Below are 18,355 nucleotides of genomic sequence, written 5' to 3'. Positions count from 1 at the left end.
CATCGTGGGAATTTTTTTTCGCACCGAGGTGGCTGCACTGCTTGCGATTTGAAGGAGCAGCCGCGCAGTGGGTCAGAAGACCGGTGGAGGCGGCCATTTTTCTAAACGCGTTTTGAGCTCCACAGTCGCTAAATGGGACTCGAACCGAACGAGTGACCCCACCAACGGATTGCTCTCCGAACGAGGAATCCATTGGCGGGGTCACACGTTCGGTTCGAGTCCCATTCAGCGACTCTGGAGCTCAAAACGCGTCTGGAGGGCCTCCACCGTGGGCCCTTGCCGCGTTGCTGACTGCCCTGGCCACTGTGTTGCAGATGGAGGACGCGGGGCTGACCCTGGACGACCTCCCCGACGAGCTGCTGATGCGCATCCTGGCCCAGGTGAAGGACCCCTTCGAGCTGCTCACGGTGGTGCCGCTGGTGTGCAAGCGCTGGCACGCCGTGCACCGCGAGCCCGAGACGTGGGCGCAGGTGCGCCTCGAGGAGTACGCCGCCGAGGACGACGAGGACGCCAAGTGGGAGCTGGTGAACATCCTGCAGCGCGCGCCCTACGTGCAGTACCTGTCCGGCGACTTGCTGCGCAGCCCCGAGATGTTCGCGGCGGTGGCCAGCAGCGGCGTCGTGGTGGAGGAGTACCGCCAGCCGTACCACCACAAGTACGAGTTCGTCCGGCCGGAGCGCCTGCCCATCCTGCTGGACATGCTGTACCGCAGTCGCCACGTGATCCGCGTGGCCGAGGTGGAGCTGGACAACTACGGGCACGAGCGCGTAGTCGACAGCGGGGGCAGGTACGCCAACCTAGAGGGCCGAGTCCGCGGCGCACAGTGGATCAGAAGACCGGCATCATGCCGCCGGCCGAAAGACGCGTTTTGAGCTCCAGAGTCGCGAAATGGGACTCGAACCGAACGTGTGACCCCACCAATGGATTCTCCGAACGAGGAATCCATTGGTAGCGTCACACGTTCGGTTCGAGTCCCATTTAGCGACTCTGGAGCTCAAAACGCGTCTAGAATTTTGGCCGCTCCGCCGGTCTTCTGGCCCACTGTGCCTCGGCGTGGTGGCAGCACTGACTAATCGCTGTGCCCCTCTGCCTCCAGGAATGCGCTGGAGGTGCTGCTGAGCCTCAAGAAGCTGGAGGAGCTGGTGGTGCGTGGCAGATCGGAGCTCCCCTACCACGGCGAGCTGGCCCAGGGCCTGCCGTGCCTCAAGAAGCTCAAGGTGTCCGAGTGCGGGTTGGGAGGCATCCTGGACCAGGTCATGTCGACGGACCTGATTCGCGGCAGCAAGAAGCTGCGCTGCATCAAGCTGGTGCCCGTCGGGTGCACGGGGGAGAGGACGGGCATCATGCGCCTGCAGCAGGAGTGCCTGAAGGAGGCCAAGAACTGCCCGCGCCTGGAGGCGGTGGAGCTGAGCGTGGGCACCACGGACTGGCACAACAGCCGGCGGCTCGCCAAGTACATCCGGGAGCTGCTCCAGACCTTCGAGGGCTTCTCGCCCACCCTGCGCCGCATCGACATCAGCGTGCAGCTGGTGTGGTACGGCATGCGCGAGGCAGACGACGCCACCTACGACCGCACGCTGGCCGCCTGCGAGGAGGAGGCCACCAAGCTGAAGCGCGTCAACCGCGCCCTGGAGATCACGTTCGCCTGCACCCAGGGCCACCCCGAGCAGGTCATGCACGGAGGCGACCCCGACAACGACGGCTGGCGGCAGCTCGTCGGCCCCAACGACCGCGTCGTGTACCACTGGTGAACGCCTGGTGAACACGGTGAATGCCTGGAACACCGGTGAATACCTGCTGAGCCAATGACCCACTTTTCAACGTCAATGCTCGCCAAATTGATCCTGTCCCGAGGGGGAAATCACTCTTAAAACCTGCGACCCGACTATTACGTCTATGACGCTCTATTACGCCTCAAAATCAGGTTGAGCTGAAACAGACCCAAAAACCCCTAAAATGGATCAATTTGGAGAATCGGCTATACGCTACTATTACGCGTGCTATTACGGACCAGAGTGACCCGACTTTTAACGCGAGTGCTTTCCCCATCGTCCTGTCCTCTGTGTCCCCTCTATGTGGTGTGCACGTATGACTTTGGGCGGGGGCGGGGGTGGGTAGGGGGAGGGGGTGGGGTCTCTCTTCCCAGTCTTTTGCATGTCTATGTGATTAATTATACGTATTTTTTGTTGCGTACCTGAAAGCATAACCATTTCCTTGTCGTCCCTGTGTATCCAATATTATTGTCTGCTTAAGTTCTGGAGTGCGCGTGGTGAACGTCTGGTGAACGCGGCGGTCACCTGCTGACCTCACTTTTAAATGTTTCATAGTTAATGCTCGCCAAGTTGATCTTTCCTCTCTCTTGTTAGTGTGAACCTAGGTCCCAGGACTTTGGGCGAGGGTGGGGTGGGGAGGGTAAAAAAGGGGCGGGGGGTCTTCCCAGTCATTTGCATGTCTGTGTGATTAGTTTTTATGTACTTTTTGGTTGCGTACCTGAAAGCATACGTATCTAGTCATTTCAACATCTTCCCTGTGTGTCCAGTATTATTGTCTGATTAAGTACTTTTACTTCTTGCTGTGTCTAGTCATTCTATTGCCATCCCTGTTTGACCAGTATTATTATCTGTATACTTTTACTTCTTGCTGTGTCTAGTGATTCTATTGTTGTCCCTGTGTGTCCAGTTTTATTGTCTGATTAAGTACTTTTACTTCTTGCTGTGTCTAGTCATTCTATTGTTGTCCCTATGTGTCCAGTATTATTGTCTACTCATTCCATTGTCGTACCTGTGTGTCCAGTATTAATGTCTGATTAAGTATTTCAACTTCTCGTTGTGTATGTGATAGTGCTGCAGTATTGCCAGTATTATTATCTAATTTAGTAGTTCAACTTCTCGCAGGTGGGTCTCAACGCTAACCCTTTTGATTCATTACCTAAAACGCCCCCGGCGTCGTGGCTCTTAAGACGAGCGTGACTGGGGGCACTAACCTGCAAAAAAAGATAAAAAAACTAAACAAAAAAAAACTTCTCGCTGTGTATGTGATATAACCAACTGTGTGTATACGTGTTATCGTGGTATGTACCAATGTTTAATCTGTAGCAGTAGAAGTAGCCGTAGTTTCAACCCCTTTCATCATGACCAATAAAGTAGTGAATAAAAACAGCTCTCTCGTTTTATTCTCCTCCTGGAAACATTTGGAACAGTAAAATCAAGACACACGAAACCACTTAAGTCAAAAATACTGCGCCATTTGAGGTTGCGTTTGGAGGACATATGTGCTCGGAATGGCTTGCTGGCTCAGATGGTTGAGTTGTCCACCTCCCCGACAAGAAACGGGGTTCGAATCCGACTCGGTTGGTCGCTCGGACAGCCAAACAGCCAGATAGACGGACGGACAGACAGACTGCAGAGCGCGGGACGGCGGGGCTTTGCGGCGTGTTTACTGGCGTGGGTCGCTGCAGATCACCGTAATCCAGAAGGGCTTTGCCGGCCGAATATCAGTCCCGATTCAGTGCAGAAAAAAAGGGAGGGGCAACAGTCGGTGTGGTGTGGGGCCACTCGCTTGCAGCCGCCTGCAGTCCAAAGGGAGCAATTCGGCAATCCCACTGCATGTCATGCCGCTGCATTCTCTGCTCGCTTTTCACCGTTTTTTTGGTTTGTTTTGTTTTGCATTGCCGGTCCGCTCCCGCCGTTTTCCTATTTACATATTTGGCGGATGTTCCGGTCGCGTTGCGGTCGGATTCTACTATGCCTTTGTCGCGTCGCTTTGACTGCATGCCGTTTGCCATTGCGCAACACACACACTCGCAAACGAGTTTGCGTTTCTTGCCCGCCGAAACGCGTTCGCAATTCTCAGTATTGCCACAAAAGAGGCCCGCCAGGGTTGCCAACCTCAGCCTGCCTGCTGGGCAATGTCCGAAAATTGTCCGAGAGAAGCGCCCTGCCGACTCAGGTTGGCCACTGTTGCACCGCTGAAACTCCCGCCGAGTGTGACTACACTGACAACGCCGGGTTGCCGGCCTTCCCCCGACTCGGCGCTCTGTCTCTCTCGCACCCGTGGCGATTGCCGGGCCCCGCGGGGATGCGAGAGAGACAGAGCGATGCCGCGGTAATTCCCTGGCCGATTGATTTCTCAATACAGCCCCGCTGCCTCCGCTCCGATGCCTGTTCACTTTCGGCGCCACCGCGGCTTGGGGGAGGGGAGGGGAGGGGGAGAGGCAGCGAGTCGCGAAAGCGGAGAGGATGGGGGAGAACTTGAAGGAGGAGGAGGCGCAGGGAGACAAAACGGCTTGGCGAATCGTCACAGGCTTTGTTTTATTGTTTGCCGACTTGTTTTCGGGATTGTTTCTTTGACGAGTTGTGAGCGTGGGTCGCGAGCGCGGCGGGCGTGGCGTGGCGTGGCGGGCGGGGCGGGGCGTGCTCGGTGGAAAGGGGGAAAGGGTTGCGCTAAAAACGCGTGCCCGGGGAAGTCAAAGCAACGGAACGTGCGTTCGCGGAGGGAAGCAGGCAAGGGCAAGGCCGGCAAGGCGTTTGTCGGAATCAGTGGAAGTTTTCTCCTCGCATTGCTGCCGGGTGCCGAAGTTCGAACATCGTGCTCAGTGCTGCTGGCCGACATCCGGGCGTAGAAGTTGTCTCGTGGGCACGCTGAGGTTGACAACCCTTTCGACACGAACGCGTCGGGGTGACGATGCAGCGGTGCGACGACCAGCATCGGTGAACGCTAGAGGAAGACAGCAGTGGGAGCATGACCATGCCATCCTATCCTCAGAGGAATTGATCCGATTATTAGGGGAGAGCCTCTCATAGCTCTCCCCCGCTACAAAAATTGAAAACTTCTTGCCGCACACGGCACACTCGACGGGACGAGCGTCGGGGCCCGAGGTCATGAATCCACGCCGTATCCTCTGGGCGCGAGCGGCCGGCGCGGCGGGGCTCGCAGCGCCACCTAGCGGCGGAAGCAGCAGCAAGCAGCAGCCGGCCACGCGAGGAGCGGCAGACTGATTCCGAGAGTCGTTTTCGTCGCTCTGTCTCTCTCGCACTCATGGGGCGTCCCGTATAGGTGCGAGAGAGACAGAGCGACGAAAACTATTCTCGGAATCAGTGCGCGGCTCGCTGTGCCTACGCTGCACACTGCGAGCGGTGCTGCAATCGGACCCGCGCTGTCGCGGTAAAGTACAGTTCCCCGCACAAGTCCGATGTGGGCGTTCTCGTCGCTCTGTCTCTCTCGCACTCATGGGGAGCGTCCCGCACAGCTGCGAGAGACAGAGCGACGAAAACGACTCTCGGAATCAGTCTATACAGGCCCCTCTGACGACAGGGGACAAAAGTGGAACAAATACGTAAGTGGAACAGAGTGCGGGCAGTGCCGACAATAATGATGTGTTGTAACGGACGACACTAAGTGGTGTAGGTGGCCCGCCGGCTTCTTTGACTGTGTGTGTGTGTGTGTGAGCGCACCCATTGTCTTTATGGTTATGGGGTGCCGGCGGACACACACGGGGCCAGGGCAGGGCCGGTGCCGGTCGCTATGGGCCGTGTGTGCTTGGCCGGCTGGCCGGGGCGGTGGGTGTCCGAAATGGAAATCAGGGTGCTATACTCTACACTCTAAAACGCCTTTGGGGTGGCCTGCCACGCCACGCCCGTCCTAATGCCGCCATAGGTAAGCCATGTGCATTTTACGGCAGTGTAGGGCCACAGTGCTCCGCACAGTGGGCCAGAAGACCGGTGTAGGCGATCAAAATCCCGGACGTTTTGTCCGAACGTGTGACCCCACCAATGGATTCCTCATTCGGAGAGCAATCCATCGGTGGGGTCACACGTACGGTTCGAGTCTCATTTAGCGGCTCTGGAGCTCAAACGCATCCAAAATTTTGACCTCCTCCACCAGTCATCTGGCCCACTGCAGTCCGCCACACTGATTTCCAAATTTCCAGTGCGTGGAATGGCGGAGTGGAAACACGGGGATGGCGGGGCCAGGCGGGGCGGACACAAGACCCAGGGCAAGGAAGTGGAAGGGAAGGCCCCGAACCGAACCACCGCCTTATCAAAGTTTCCCTTTGGTTTCATTTCGTCTTGAGGCCGCCCTTGGGGCCCTAGCCGCCCTGCCCTGCCCGCGGCTCGTCCTTCGCCCTTCCTTGACCTTTAAAGGGCCACAGTGTGGGCCACAGCCCCGCAACCCTTTTCGCCCGTCGCGGCTCCGCCACCAAACCCACTACTCTGACAAGGAAACGCGCACCGAGCGAAGATCGCGGGTTCAAACACAACCGAAATTAGTTTTCCCTCGGCCTTTTTACTTTCGTTCGTGCTGAAGAAAGAAACCGATGATATATGACCCTTGGTTTTCATTTTGAGGCGTTAAGGGCTTGAACACGTATGGGCTGTCCCGCCTTTCTTCTCTCTCTCTTTCTCTCTCGCACGCAAGCTGTTACCACCTCCCCTAACCCTTCCCTGGCTTTCTTCGTCTTCTTCTCCCCTTCGCGCAGCTCTACTTGATATCCTCTTTATCGCCCCCCCCTCCCCTATTACTCGCTGTAACAGCGTGGCAGCACAAGGTGGTGCTGAACACACCCCCGTCATCTGGCCAGAAAGCGGTCAGAAAACGCCACGCGCCTCTGCCGTGCACGTGCAGGCTGGACCATTGTTGCCCCTAGTGCCCTTCAGTGTCGAAAGGGTTGCCAACCTCAGCCTGCCTACTAGACAACCCAGTGGCCAAAGGCCAGTCGCTAAACAGGACTCGAACCGAACGAGTGACCCCAGCAATGGATTGCTCTCCGAACGAGGAATCCATTGGTGGGGTCACACGTTCGGTCCGAGTCCCATTTAGCGACTCAGGAGCTCAAAACGCGTCTCGAATTTTGGCCACCTCCACCGGTCTTCTGGCCCACTGTGCGCTGCCGTGCCCTCCATTTCTGTGCCACGACGCGGCCGCCCTCGGGGGGCTTGCAGGGGCTTCAGCGTCCTGCTTGGGGCCCCGCCACGCCCCGCCGCGCCCCGCCACGCCCCGCCGCGCCCCGCCACCCCGCCACGCCCCGCTGTGGGCCTACGAGGCCACCCCCACCTTGGGCCGCGGCCACGCGGCCACGCCCACAAAAACCGTCCAAGAAAGACGCCTCCTTCGCCGCGCGGCCGCGCCTTGGCCGCGCCCCGCGGAGACCCGCAACCCGCCGCGCAGCCGCGCACCTCGAACCGACCGCCACTCCGTTCTGCTTCTCTCTCTCTCTCTCTCTCTCTCTCTCTCTCTCTCTCTCTCTCTCTCTCTCTCTCTCTCTCTCTCTCGCACTCAGGTGGCGTTCCGGGTGCGAGATAGACGAGCGACAGCAGCTCAACCGGATTCTTGTGTGAAGATTTTTTTTTCGTGAACGGCAAGGGTTAGAAAGGACATGCGTAAAGTAAGTAGATTTCAAGACGACGTGACTGAATTTTGTAACCATATGCGTAACGCGACAACAAAACTTAAACGTTGCATCTTCCCTGGGGGAATGAGTTCTCAAAATTCCACTTGTGTGTCGAACACATTGACCTAAACTTGGAAGCCCTGCTCATGGTCTTCTCGTTGCAGGGCAGGGCCAGGCAGGGCCAGGCCGGGCCCTGGGGGACCTCGACGCCCGAGCACGGCAGTGGCGGAGCAAGCGAAGCGAAGGGCTTCCCTCGACGCGGCCCCCATCATCATCACGTTCGACGTCTGCGCAGCCGGCCGCCGAAAATAAACGAAAACTTGTGCGCGGAGGCCTGCCCTAGTTCTGGGCCTGCTTGACCGCGGACTGCGAGCTGAGGCAGCGGGAGCAGCGCCGCCGTGGCGCTTCGGCGGCCCGCTTGGCGGTGGCGGTGTCTTGAGGACGCCGCCGTCGCCGCGTCGCCGCCGCCAGCCCGCGTGCCGCCCCGCCGCCCCCACCGCTGTCTTTCCCCTCGTTTCCTCGTCATTTCTTTCGCCTTCTCCCCTCCTTGGGCCGCGCCCCGCCCCGCCCCGCCCCGCCCCGCCGGTCGGGTCTTGGCTGTTTTCTTGGCGTCGCGGGGCGGGCCGGCGCCGCGGCGGCCGCGGGTGGGAGGAGGCCGTCGCCGTCTATCCTCGTCGCACCCCGGCCTCGCTCCGTCGCCCTCTCTCTCTCTCCCTGGCAGGGCCAGGCAGGGCCGGGCAGGGCCACCCCGATGCTAGGGGATGGCTAGGGCGTCCCGCGCCGCGCCGCGTCCCAAGGAGCTAGGCAAAGAATCGCTTTTTCAGTGTTGTTGTGGAGCTGGAGGAGGACGACGGCGCAGCCCGCGCAGCGCAGCGCCGCCAGTTTCTCATCCGCGCGTCGGCCACGTGACACCCACGTGACACCCACGTGACACCCACGTGACGGCCACGTGACACAGGGATACGCGAAGCCGCAGGTGAGTGTGTGGCCGCGGCGGTGTCCGCCCGCTGTCATCCGCGCCGAGTGTCAAGTGTCACGTCACACAGTGGGCCAGAAGACCGGTGGAGACGGACAAAATTCTAGACGCGTTTTGAGCTCCAGAGTCGCTAAATGGGACTCGAACCGAACGTATGACCCCACCAACGGATTGCTCTCCGAACGAGGAATGGCGAGGTGTGGGTGTCCCGCTGGCTGCAGGCCGGTGGGCGCGCAACGGGCCGAGCCGACACCCGAGCAGCCGCCACCTGTCACTCGCCGCGTCGCGCCGCGTAGCCACTACACCGTTCACCACATTGTCGCTGAGAACATTCCTCTGCTTTTATCGAAATACAGTGCAGTGGCATTGCTGTCGGACTGGAAATCGGGTGTTCTCTTTGTCGCCTGGAAAGTTGGGACTTCCCTGCCCCGCGATTCATTCCCTCGCTGTCTCTGTCGCGCTGATGGAGGCTCTCCGTGTGGGTGCGAGAGAGACAGAACGACGAACGACCGTTGCTCTAGATCACACGGCTGCTGAGTCAAGTCGACGATGACACCAATGTGACATGTGCCGGTCACCGCGAACAAGACTGAGTCCCTCCAGACACCAGCATAGACTGATTCCGAGAGTCGTCGCTCTGTCTCTCTCGCACCCACACGGCATGCCGGCACGCCCCACGAGTGCGAGAGAGACAGAGCGCGCCGGGCCGCCGACCGCATGCGATGCACGTCGCCGTGGCGGCCCTTAATCGCCCTCATCATCGCGGTGCTGGCGGCGCTGCAAAGGTTGGGTGGTTTATGGTGGCGGAGCGGAGCGGCGCGCGAATCGCCGACTAGAAAATGGGGCTCGTAAAGTTTGGCGAGAGTGTGTGTGTGTGTGTGCGCCGCGGACTAATCGCGCGGCGGCCCGCACGGCCCGCTCATCCGCCGGGTTAGTGTTTCCGACTTCCGCTTGCTTCCGCTTCCGTTCCGAGGCGCCCACCACGCCCAGGCGGCGCCACCGTCGTCGCCTTCTTACGACCGACCGCCGTCGCCACGCCGTCGCCGTCCACCGAGGTGTGAGGGTTCACGACGTCGTTGCCGAGTGTTTTTGTTGTTGCTTCGTCGCTGTTTTGTTGTTCTTTTTGGGGAGCGCCGTGTCGCAGCTCTCTCTCTCTCTCTCTCTCTCTCTCTCTCTCTCTCTCTCTCTCTCTCCTAGCGCGGCGCGATCTTAAATCGCTTAACGGCGAGCAACTTTCAGTTCCTCCAGGCGTCCTTCTGTAAAACACGTTGTTTACATTACTTCAGCGAGGCGAAAAAAAAAATCAGGCTTTACTGTGGAACCGGACCGGAGGCCGTGATGTCCTCCATGATGTCTGAAAATAGGTTTTTCACAGACAAAAATTGAAATGAGATTTTTTTGCCGTTTTTTTTTTGTGGGCATATTTGAGGCGTTGGTGGTGGTGGTGGTGGCGTGGCGGTGGTGGGGCGCAGGCGGGGGGCGACGCGACACGACGCGAAGGCCCGAAGGGTGGCCGGGCGTCGGGTCGGCGTGTCCGAAGAACGTCTCAAGAAAAGCAGACGGAAGGAAGGCGCCCCCTCCACGCCTTCTTTTATTCCCAGGCCGGCCTGGGATTGGTCGCCAGCGTCGCAGGGCCCAGCCAATCGCAGCGCGGGGCGGCAGGGCACGGCGCGGCACGGCGCGGCACGGCGGGGCACGGCGCCCCTCGCGGGGTCCTTGGCAGTGCCCCCGGGACCCGCGGCCCCCGCCGCCCCGCGCCCCGCACCCCGCCCGGCCACCGAGAAAACCTACAAGTGCATCTCCCACCAAGATGAAGAAAACAATGCCCGGCTCGCGGCCTGCCTCGGCCGTGTCGCCCCCGCCGCCCCCGCCGCCCCCGACGCGCCCCACCGCGGGGCTGTGGGCCCTGGGCCCCCGCAGACCCCACCGGCCCCCACTCGTTTGGGGCGACTGCGGGCAACCTTTGAGGCTCGCCAGGCTCGCCGGCCCCGCCACCCCAGTACTTCGGCGGCCCGCAAAACGCCAGGCAGCGCGAGGCGCCGCGACGCACCGCCAGTGAGTCTCCAGGATATATCGCCGCCCCTCCCCGCTGCCCAGGCCACTGCAAAACGCCGAGGTCCTGGAGGACGACAAGTAAGTCTCCGTGGACGGCAGTCGCGCGCGCCGCCGCTCCAGCACCTCGACGTCCTCGTCGGCGTCCACCTCGGCGACCCCCGGCCGCCCGCGGCCTGGTCCAGCACGTCGCCGTCGGCGGCTGGCTTCCAGACTCCCGTCTCCACACTGTGAAAGTGACGTACTGGTTCTGCTTCACCTTCCTTCGCACGTCCGTCGCGGACTCTGGAGCGCCTCCTGGACACTGGTAGTAAAAAAAGTAGAGAAAAAGAATCTGGACAGTCTTTCACCCGGACCGTCCGTCGTGAAACTCATGGAGACCGCGGTGAACCAGTGAGGAAGGTCCACACTTTTTTCCGTGCCAAACTCCGCATTTTGTTCCCAGTTGAGAGTCGTGAACGGTGTCGTCGCTTCTTTCCAACAAACCCGCGTTCGCGCCGTGCCACCCTCGCGGGGCGTCGCAAGGCCTAGGTCTAGGCTTGACTGGCTTGGGCAGCGAAAGCCGTGACGTCTGCATCGCCAACTTCCAACAACCCCCGGCCCGGCCAGTGTGGTTTGCCGCAGCGCGGAACGCACTTGATATAGTTTTTGCGGCTCGCGGCGTGTTTCTGTTTCCCGAAGTTGCACAGTGAGTGCCTCTTCCTTTTCGTCGCGGTTTGGCTCCGCGCAAGTATCACGGAAACTCAAACTTGCTCGTTTTTTTCCCGCTGGCAGCTTTGCCTCGCGGTTTCTTCCAACCGCACGGCTAGGCCCTTTAGCGTCTTAGCGAATTCCGGCGCGTCTTGCGTCCGACCAGCACAACTTTGCTCCGGGACCGCGGTCTGCGGCGGGGAGGCGGCGCACAGTGGGCCAGAAGACCGGTGGAGGCGGCCAAAACTCTAGACGCGTTTTGAGCTCCAGAGTCGCTAAATGGGACTCGAACCGAACGTGTGACCCCACCAATGGATTCCTCGTTGGGAGAGCAATCCATTGGTGGGCTCACACATTCGGTTCGAGCCCCATTTAGCGACTCTGGCGCTCAAAACGCGTCCGGGATTTTGGCCGCCTCCACCGGTCTTCTGGCCCACTGTGCGCCGCCGCCTGTCCAGTCTCGCCTAGTCTTGTCGGCTGAGCCTGCAAACCACCAATTTTCCCCGATGAACGCGGTTTTCATTTCGCGGTTTTGATAATATGAAAACAGGAAAGAGCTTTACTTTCAGGTGCTCTCGCTGCAGTTCTTTTCCAGCTTCGTGAGTTTTCGACGTGGTGCCGTTATGTCGGGGCTAGTCTTAAAATTTATTTTATTTTGTGAAATGAAAACAATCTCGAATTCTTCCCGAGCTCGTCGCCCTGCGCGTCGACGGCCACTTCCTCTGCAGTCCGATTCCGAGAGTCGTCGCTCTGTCTCTCTCGCACCTGTGCGGGACGCTTCGTGAGTGCGAGAGAGACAGAGCGAGGTCAATCACAGCGCCCCGACGTCAGCGGCCCCGGTCGCCACGCTGGCGACCTGAACGGTGGAGTCCTGTTGGTCCCGGGCGGGTTTCATAAAGTCAATGAGGACTCGCTTCACGCTTCGCCTCGCCGAGGTGCTGCACTGTAAGGCAATGTCGCCTGATATTGCCACATTCTTCTAATTTCAAAGGGTCCGTTGTTTCACCCTTGCCGCCCCTCCTCCCCTCTTCTCGGACTCGGGACGGCCCCGCTGCTGCCTCGACGCGCCCCTCGCTCTGTCTCTCTCGCACCCCTGCGGCACACTCCACGAGTGCGAGAGAGACAGAGCGAGAAGTGCGAGCTGCCTTTTTCTCGGAAGTCTCAAAATAACTGTCTGACGTGGTTCCCGGTTTCGGCAGCTAGGTCGGAATTCGTGCGTCCAGCCGACCGTGAGCAATTTTGAGCAAGTTCCGTGCACTTTTACGAGTCGTACATGGTGTAGCAGTCACTGCTGTTGCTGTGAGAACGGCGTGCTGATGACTGGCGTCTCCCGTTTGTTGCAGGCAGTCGGCACCGCGCCCTGGAATCCTGGAGAAAACTGGAGGGACCTCCTGGAACGGCAGGCACCTCCGCCGAGCCCCGCGTCGAGACGCAGGCGCGATGCGGCGCCAGTTCCAGGGCGGCCCGTGCTGGACCGGCTGGACCGGGACATGACTGTCCCTCCGGGCGGCAATGCGTCGTCTGCTAGTGCGCCGTCCAGCAGAGTGACTCCGAGCAGTGCTTCCGTCGGCCTGTCTCTGTCGCGCCCTCACGGAGCGCCCCATGAGTGCGAGAGGGACCTCCCACTCCGTGTGCAGTGCGTCGTCTGCTAGTGCGTAGCATGGCGTCGGCGCCCCGCCAGTGAGCCGCGCCTGGACTCGAGGGTCGCGGGTTCGACGCCCGCCTCGCGGATCCCGTTTTGGCGGATGACGCGCAAGGGCATGCACTTGTCGTCGTCCGACGCGCAGGCCGTGCAGGCCTCGGCCGCGTCCGTGGGGGCCGCGGCGAGCGCGCCGCACCCGCCGCGCGATGCGGCCGCGGCCACGGCGACGTACGGCCCCATCACCGCCGACATGCTGGCCGAGCGCACCCTGGACGGCCTCCTCGCCGAGCACCCCGGCGAGCTGGTGCGCACGGGCAGCCCCCACGTCGTGTGCACCGTGCTGCCCACGCACTGGCGCTCCAACAAGACCCTGCCCAACGCCTTCAAGGTGGTCGCGCTCGGCGACGTCGTCGACGGAACCCCGGTCACGGTGCGCGCCGGCAACGACGAGAACTTCTGCGCCGAGCTGCGCAACAACTGCGCGCCCATGAAGAACCAGGTGGCCAAGTTCAACGATCTTCGGTTCGTCGGCCGCAGCGGCAGGGGTGAGTACACACTGTTTCTTTTGCGTGACTGTGCACTGTACGGGCTGTGCGCCTGCGAGCTCGAGTTGGGCTGGCCCGGCCAGCACGGCTGCGGCCGGGTGGACTACCTCCACGGCGCTCCGCTCCGCGCGCCGCACGGGAGTCGGCCCAAACTCTAGACGCGGTTTGAGCTCCAAGGTCGCTAAACAGGACTCGAACCGAACGTGTGACCCCACCAATGGATTCCTCGTTCGGAGAGCAGTCCATTGGTGGGGTCACACGTTCGGTTCGAGTCACATTTAGCTCAAAACGCGTAGAGGTGCGAGAGAGACGGAGACAGTGGTCGGTCTGCAATCGATGCACCCCTGTCCGAGTGCTTGGAGCTGGTCAGGGGTCGCTGGCAGCGCCTTACCACCTTGCAGTGCAGTGGCTGGCGTGCGGCCAGGGCGGCCAGGTATTTGGCCAATGTCTGGCCCCCGTCACGGCCCGGGTCTAGCCACGCTAGCAACATGCGAACGGTCGGGGCCCGATTCCTTGTCTCTCTCTTTCTTTCGCACGCTCTGCGGGACGCTCCGCGAGTGCGAGAGAGACAGAGCAAAGCCGGTCTTCGGGCACCCCCGCGAATCACGAACACGTCGAGTCACATCAACGTCCGCAGAATGCAAAAATTATTGATTTTTTTTCCGAAACTAAAATGATTAAAAATGGAAGGAAGTTTCAAAGCTAAGTAAAATGTTCAAGACATTACTTTCCAATACAAACAAACGTTGATTTGAGGGGCGAAAGGAAAGCCGTTCCGTTTCGGGGGGTGAATGTTGGCGGTCGCGGCCCGGTCGCGGTGGCAGCGGTGCCAACTTAAGAACTGACCCCGCCAATTGGAGGCTCTGGCACCGCCGCACAGTGGGCCAGACGGCCGGTGGAGGCGGCCAAAACTCTACACGCGTTTTGAGCTCCAGAGTCGCGAAGCAGGACTCCGAACCGAACGTGTGACCCCATCAATGGATTCCTCGTTCGGAGAGCAACCCATTGGTGGGGTCACACGTTCGCTTCGAGTCCTGTTCAGCGACTCTGGAGCTCAAAACGCGTCTGGAGTTTTGGCCGCCTCCACCGGTCTTCTGGCCCACTGTGCGGCGACGCCGCGACGCCCCCCGCCACAAGACAGCCTCCCAGCCTCCCCACAGGACTGCGGCTCCACTGCGGCTCCGGGAACCGCGGCAACCGCGTTTAGGTGTATGCTGAGGTCGGCCCTGGTTTCGGATGCGGCGGCGGCGGCGGCGGCGTGCGCGGAGTGCCGGGCGAGGGGGAGGGGGACGGGTTTGGTGGCGGGGTGGGGCGGGGCGCGGCGGGCCCTGAGGTTTGTCTCTGTAACCAGGAGGGCGGTTGTTGCGGCCGGCCGGGGCGCGCCGGGGCGCGGCGGGGCGGGGCGGGGCGGGGCGGCGGCTGGCCTGACCACCACTTGCCCGCCACGCATCCGATACCCAGTCAGACAAAGACAGCACGACGATCAATTAGAACTCGGCGACTGTGTTCGGAGACAACGCGCGAAAGCGAGATAGAGTTCGGTCGGTTAACCTCCACTTCCTGGCGCACCATGTTGTTGTTGTTGTTGTTGTTGGCGCGCTCCCACGCTGACTGTTGGCGAACCGCCGGCAACGCATTAAATATTACCGCACTTTTAACAAGCGCCTCTGTTTGCGCGGCCGTTCTGAATGGGCCTCTCTCTCTCTCTCTCTCTCTCTCTCTCTCTCTCTCTCTCTCTCTCTCTCTCCACCCCCTCGTGTCAATCCGAGAGAGAGGGCTGCGAGTCCCTTTGCATAGCGGGGCGTTGTTGGCGGGCCAGGGCGCCACCCGAAGGCTCCCCGACCCGGATTCCGAATCCGACTTCTGTTTGCTCTCTTTCCCGTGCGGCTGGAGTGGCCAAGGGTTGAGTGTCGGCACTGGGATGACGAGGACGAAAAAAAACAACAACAAAAAACAAACAACAGCAACAACGACTGACATGTTGTCGGCTTGATCCAGCCGCGCCTACAGTGTGCCGACGTAGTCGTTTCACGATTAGCGAAATTTTATTTCAAAGTCTGTCATAGTCATAATAGGCTTCACTGAAGCCCCGGGCGATGTGTTCGATTGCTTTCCCAGTCATTATTAAAGTATAAAAACAAAAAAAAAGTCTAAAAAAGAAGATAATAATGGGGGCCTTCGCAAGTGGTTTCTTTGTTGGCAAAAAAAGAAAACAATATGTAAACTATATTAAACGGGCTGCTGAACAGTGGGGAATAATTCACATCCGGGAAACTGTTCTTTTGTTCGCTTAAAGTTAGAGTCCCCTCACCTTGTTCCTCAAAGTTAGCAACCTTTTTTTTCTAACGCCCCTCCGAATGTTTTTTTGGTCTCTCCTGGTGGCGGGGCGTGCTTACCCCACGTTTTTAATTCCTTTTCCCCTTAGTCTCGGGCTGAGGGTGCCCATCCGAAACCACCCGGGCCACCACGCGCCGCCACGCCGCGCCACGCCGCGCCGCGCCACGCCGCGACCCCGGCGTTCCAATCGAAGGATTTTCAACAACAAGCCAGAAAATTAGGCAGGGGAAAGAATCCGGGGACCGTCTGTCGATCCGTGTCCCGTCTTAACGAGACCCGAGGCAGCCGGGGCCTGGAGGAGGCTGGGGGAGGGGGTGCAAGGGGAAGGGGCAGAAATAGATTATTTCTGGAGGGCGGTCGGATGGTCAGCCATTCACGCAGATAAGGCCGAGCTTGGCCGGATTTGCACTCCGCCGACTGTGGCTTCATTCAATCATCAACCAATCAAAAAAAGAAAAAATAGTCAAAAACACACAAAAAAGCTTTTTTTTCTTTAAAAAAAGTAGAAATATTTTTAAAAATATTCAATACCAAGACTCAGGCTCGTAGCAGAGTAAAAACCAATCAAAAACAGAAAAAAATGGTAAAAATGCGAAACTTTTAAAAATTTAGAATTAAAAAAAAAAAAAATATTTAATACAACGACTCAGGCTCGTAGCAGAGTGAAAATCTCATGAATCGAGTTAAGTCCGTGCAGAAACGGAGAAAATTGCAAACTCACTTTTTCGCGACTGAAACAATTTCTCGCGTTTTGAGCCAAGTGGAGTGAGTCTTGCTCGCGCCGCCGCCGCCGCCTCTTCGTCGGCCGGGCCGTTTAGGTGAAAGTTTGATGCTGCGGAGGCGGTCCGGCCGAGGGCTGGCCGGGCAGACCGAGCTGGCGGCCTGATCAGCCGCAGCCCAGACCGAGGCTCAGACCGCCCGGCAACCGCAGGGCAACTCGCCAGGGAAATAGGCGGGCCAGGAGATTATGCTACATAACTTTGGCGGGCTTTTCAATTCTTGAAACGGGCTCCGGATTTATTGCCTCGTTTTGCTTCGTGCTCCGCGGACTTCGTGGCCTTCGCGGTCGGGACTCGACAGAAGGGGGCGGTTTATCAAAACAGCAGTGCTGCCGCGCGAGCAGCCGAAAAAAATAAAATTCCCACGACGCAACAGGGCTGAAAGTGTTGCCAACCTCAGTCTACCTGGGCTTTGATCTCGAGGAGTTGCCTAGGTTGGCAACCCTTTCAACACTGGTCATCGTAGGAAGTTTAGACTGCTTGCATGGCAACACCGCTGCTTCTTTCCTGGATTGGGTTGCTCGTTTCACGGCACAGCCCCTAACCTAACCTATGTTACTGACCTTCTGACTGTGGCAGGCAAGAGCTTCACGCTGACCATCATCGTGGGGTCGGTGCCGCCGCAGGTCGCCACCTACAACAAGGCCATCAAGGTGACGGTGGACGGGCCGCGCGAGCCGCGCTCCAAGACAAGTAAGTACCACAGGCGTTTCATTCGTTTTTCACTTTCCAACGTCGCGGGGGAAAATTGTCTCACAGTGGATTTGCCAGAAGACCGGTGGAGGCGGTCAAAACTCTAGACGCTCCAGAGTCGCTGAATGGGACTCGAATGGAACGTGTGACCCCACCAATGGATTGCTCTCCGAACGAGGAATCCATTGGTGGGGTCACACGTTCGGTGCGAGTCCCATTTAGCGACTCTGGAGCTCAAAACGCGTCCGGGATTTCGACCGCCTCCACCGGTCTTCTGGCAAATCCACTGTGCGGCCTTGTGGAGAACAATGGGCTGAAAACGGTGATCTGTAATGACGGCACTAGAGAGAGACAGCGACACAGCCCGGGGCATTCCTCGGCAGCGAGGGTGAGAAGGAGAGAGGGCGAGAGGTCCTCCACCCTTGTCATAATTTCCGATATTAAGATTAATGCACCGTGCGCGGCAGCGCGGCGTGGCGGCATTCCAGTGTCGGAGTCAAGGGACGCTGAGGCGGAAGGGGAGGGGAGGGAAGGCCTCGGAGTCTATTAATTAACACGTTCTGGAGGTGCCTGCCTGCCCTGCTCTGCTCGCCTGCCCGGTTTTGCACTACTTTCCGGCCAAACTCCGCGCCGTGGGGTTGTTGGGGTGGAGGGGCGTGGACCTGGGATGATGAGCATGGCGTTGAAGGCTTTGGCATTCGCCTCACAGCCAACAATTAATTTTTTTACCAATTAACTTACCCTAAATATTTGCAAAAGAAAAATTGACTTGAGGTTTTTCAGTGAGTTGTGCGGGTGGGAGCCACACAGTGGTTCTGCCACTCTGGCCGATTCTGAAATTGGGTGGCTTCCACTTCTCTGTGGAGTGTTCGGCTATGTTCCAGGAAACCAGGCGTTCCACCCGTTCCCCTTCGCGCCGCGGCCCTTCCCGTTCGGGGGGCCCCTGGACCCGCAGCGCGTCGGCGACCCCCTGGCCTCCTTCAAGCTGTCCGGTAAGTAGCCCTGTCGTCGACCATCAGAGTGGGGGAGACGGCAAAAACTCCAGACGCGTTTTGAGCTCCAGAGTCGCTAAGCAGGACTCGAACCGGACGTGTGACCCCACCAATCGATTCCTCGTTCGGAGAGCAATCCATTGGTGGGGTCACACGTTCGGTTCGAGTCCCATTTAGCGACCTGCCTCGAGAAGTTGCCTGAGGAGGCATGCTGAGGTTGGCAGCCCTTACGACACTGGTGTCCATCGTGGGGATTTGC

At 59.3% G+C, this 18,355-nt stretch overlaps 2 protein-coding genes across 2 annotated transcripts; both read left to right on the top strand.

The window, feature by feature from the left end:
- The first annotated feature begins 314 nt into the window (after positions 1 to 314).
- On the top strand, positions 315 to 1,897 carry LOC117644682. The gene is made up of 2 exons (XM_034384294.1): positions 315 to 787; positions 1,097 to 1,897. Exons 1-2 carry the CDS (start codon positions 315 to 317, stop codon positions 1,749 to 1,751), a joined length of 1,128 nt encoding a protein of 375 aa, XP_034240185.1. The 3' UTR covers positions 1,752 to 1,897.
- Positions 1,898 to 12,958: 11,061 nt separating this feature from the next.
- LOC117644681 (runt-related transcription factor 1-like) lies at positions 12,959 to 18,105 on the top strand (the record flags this gene model as incomplete). The annotated part of the gene is made up of 3 exons (XM_034384293.1): positions 12,959 to 13,295; positions 16,991 to 17,104; positions 17,989 to 18,105. Coding segments are annotated over 3 exons (567 nt in total), but the record flags the coding sequence as incomplete, so codon positions are not given.
- Between the last annotated feature and the right edge of the window lie 250 nt (positions 18,106 to 18,355).

Source organism: Thrips palmi, unplaced genomic scaffold (assembly GCF_012932325.1).
Source record: "Thrips palmi isolate BJ-2018 unplaced genomic scaffold, TpBJ-2018v1 HiC_scaffold_18, whole genome shotgun sequence".
Classification (NCBI taxonomy): Eukaryota; Metazoa; Arthropoda; class Insecta; order Thysanoptera; family Thripidae; genus Thrips; species Thrips palmi.
Note: the sequence above shows the minus strand (reverse complement) of the source record. Positions and strands in the feature narration are given on the sequence as shown.

What these genes read in the sequence shown, in the direction of transcription:
- LOC117644682 (XM_034384294.1), top strand. Translation starts at nt 315, where the DNA reads ATGGAGGACGCGGGGCTGACCCTGGACGACCTCCCCGACGAGCTGCTG. An exon ending in GTAGTCGACAGCGGGGGCAG is followed by an intron (nt 788 to 1,096) that starts GTACGCCAACCT and finishes CTCTGCCTCCAG; the next exon opens with GAATGCGCTGGAGGTGCTGC.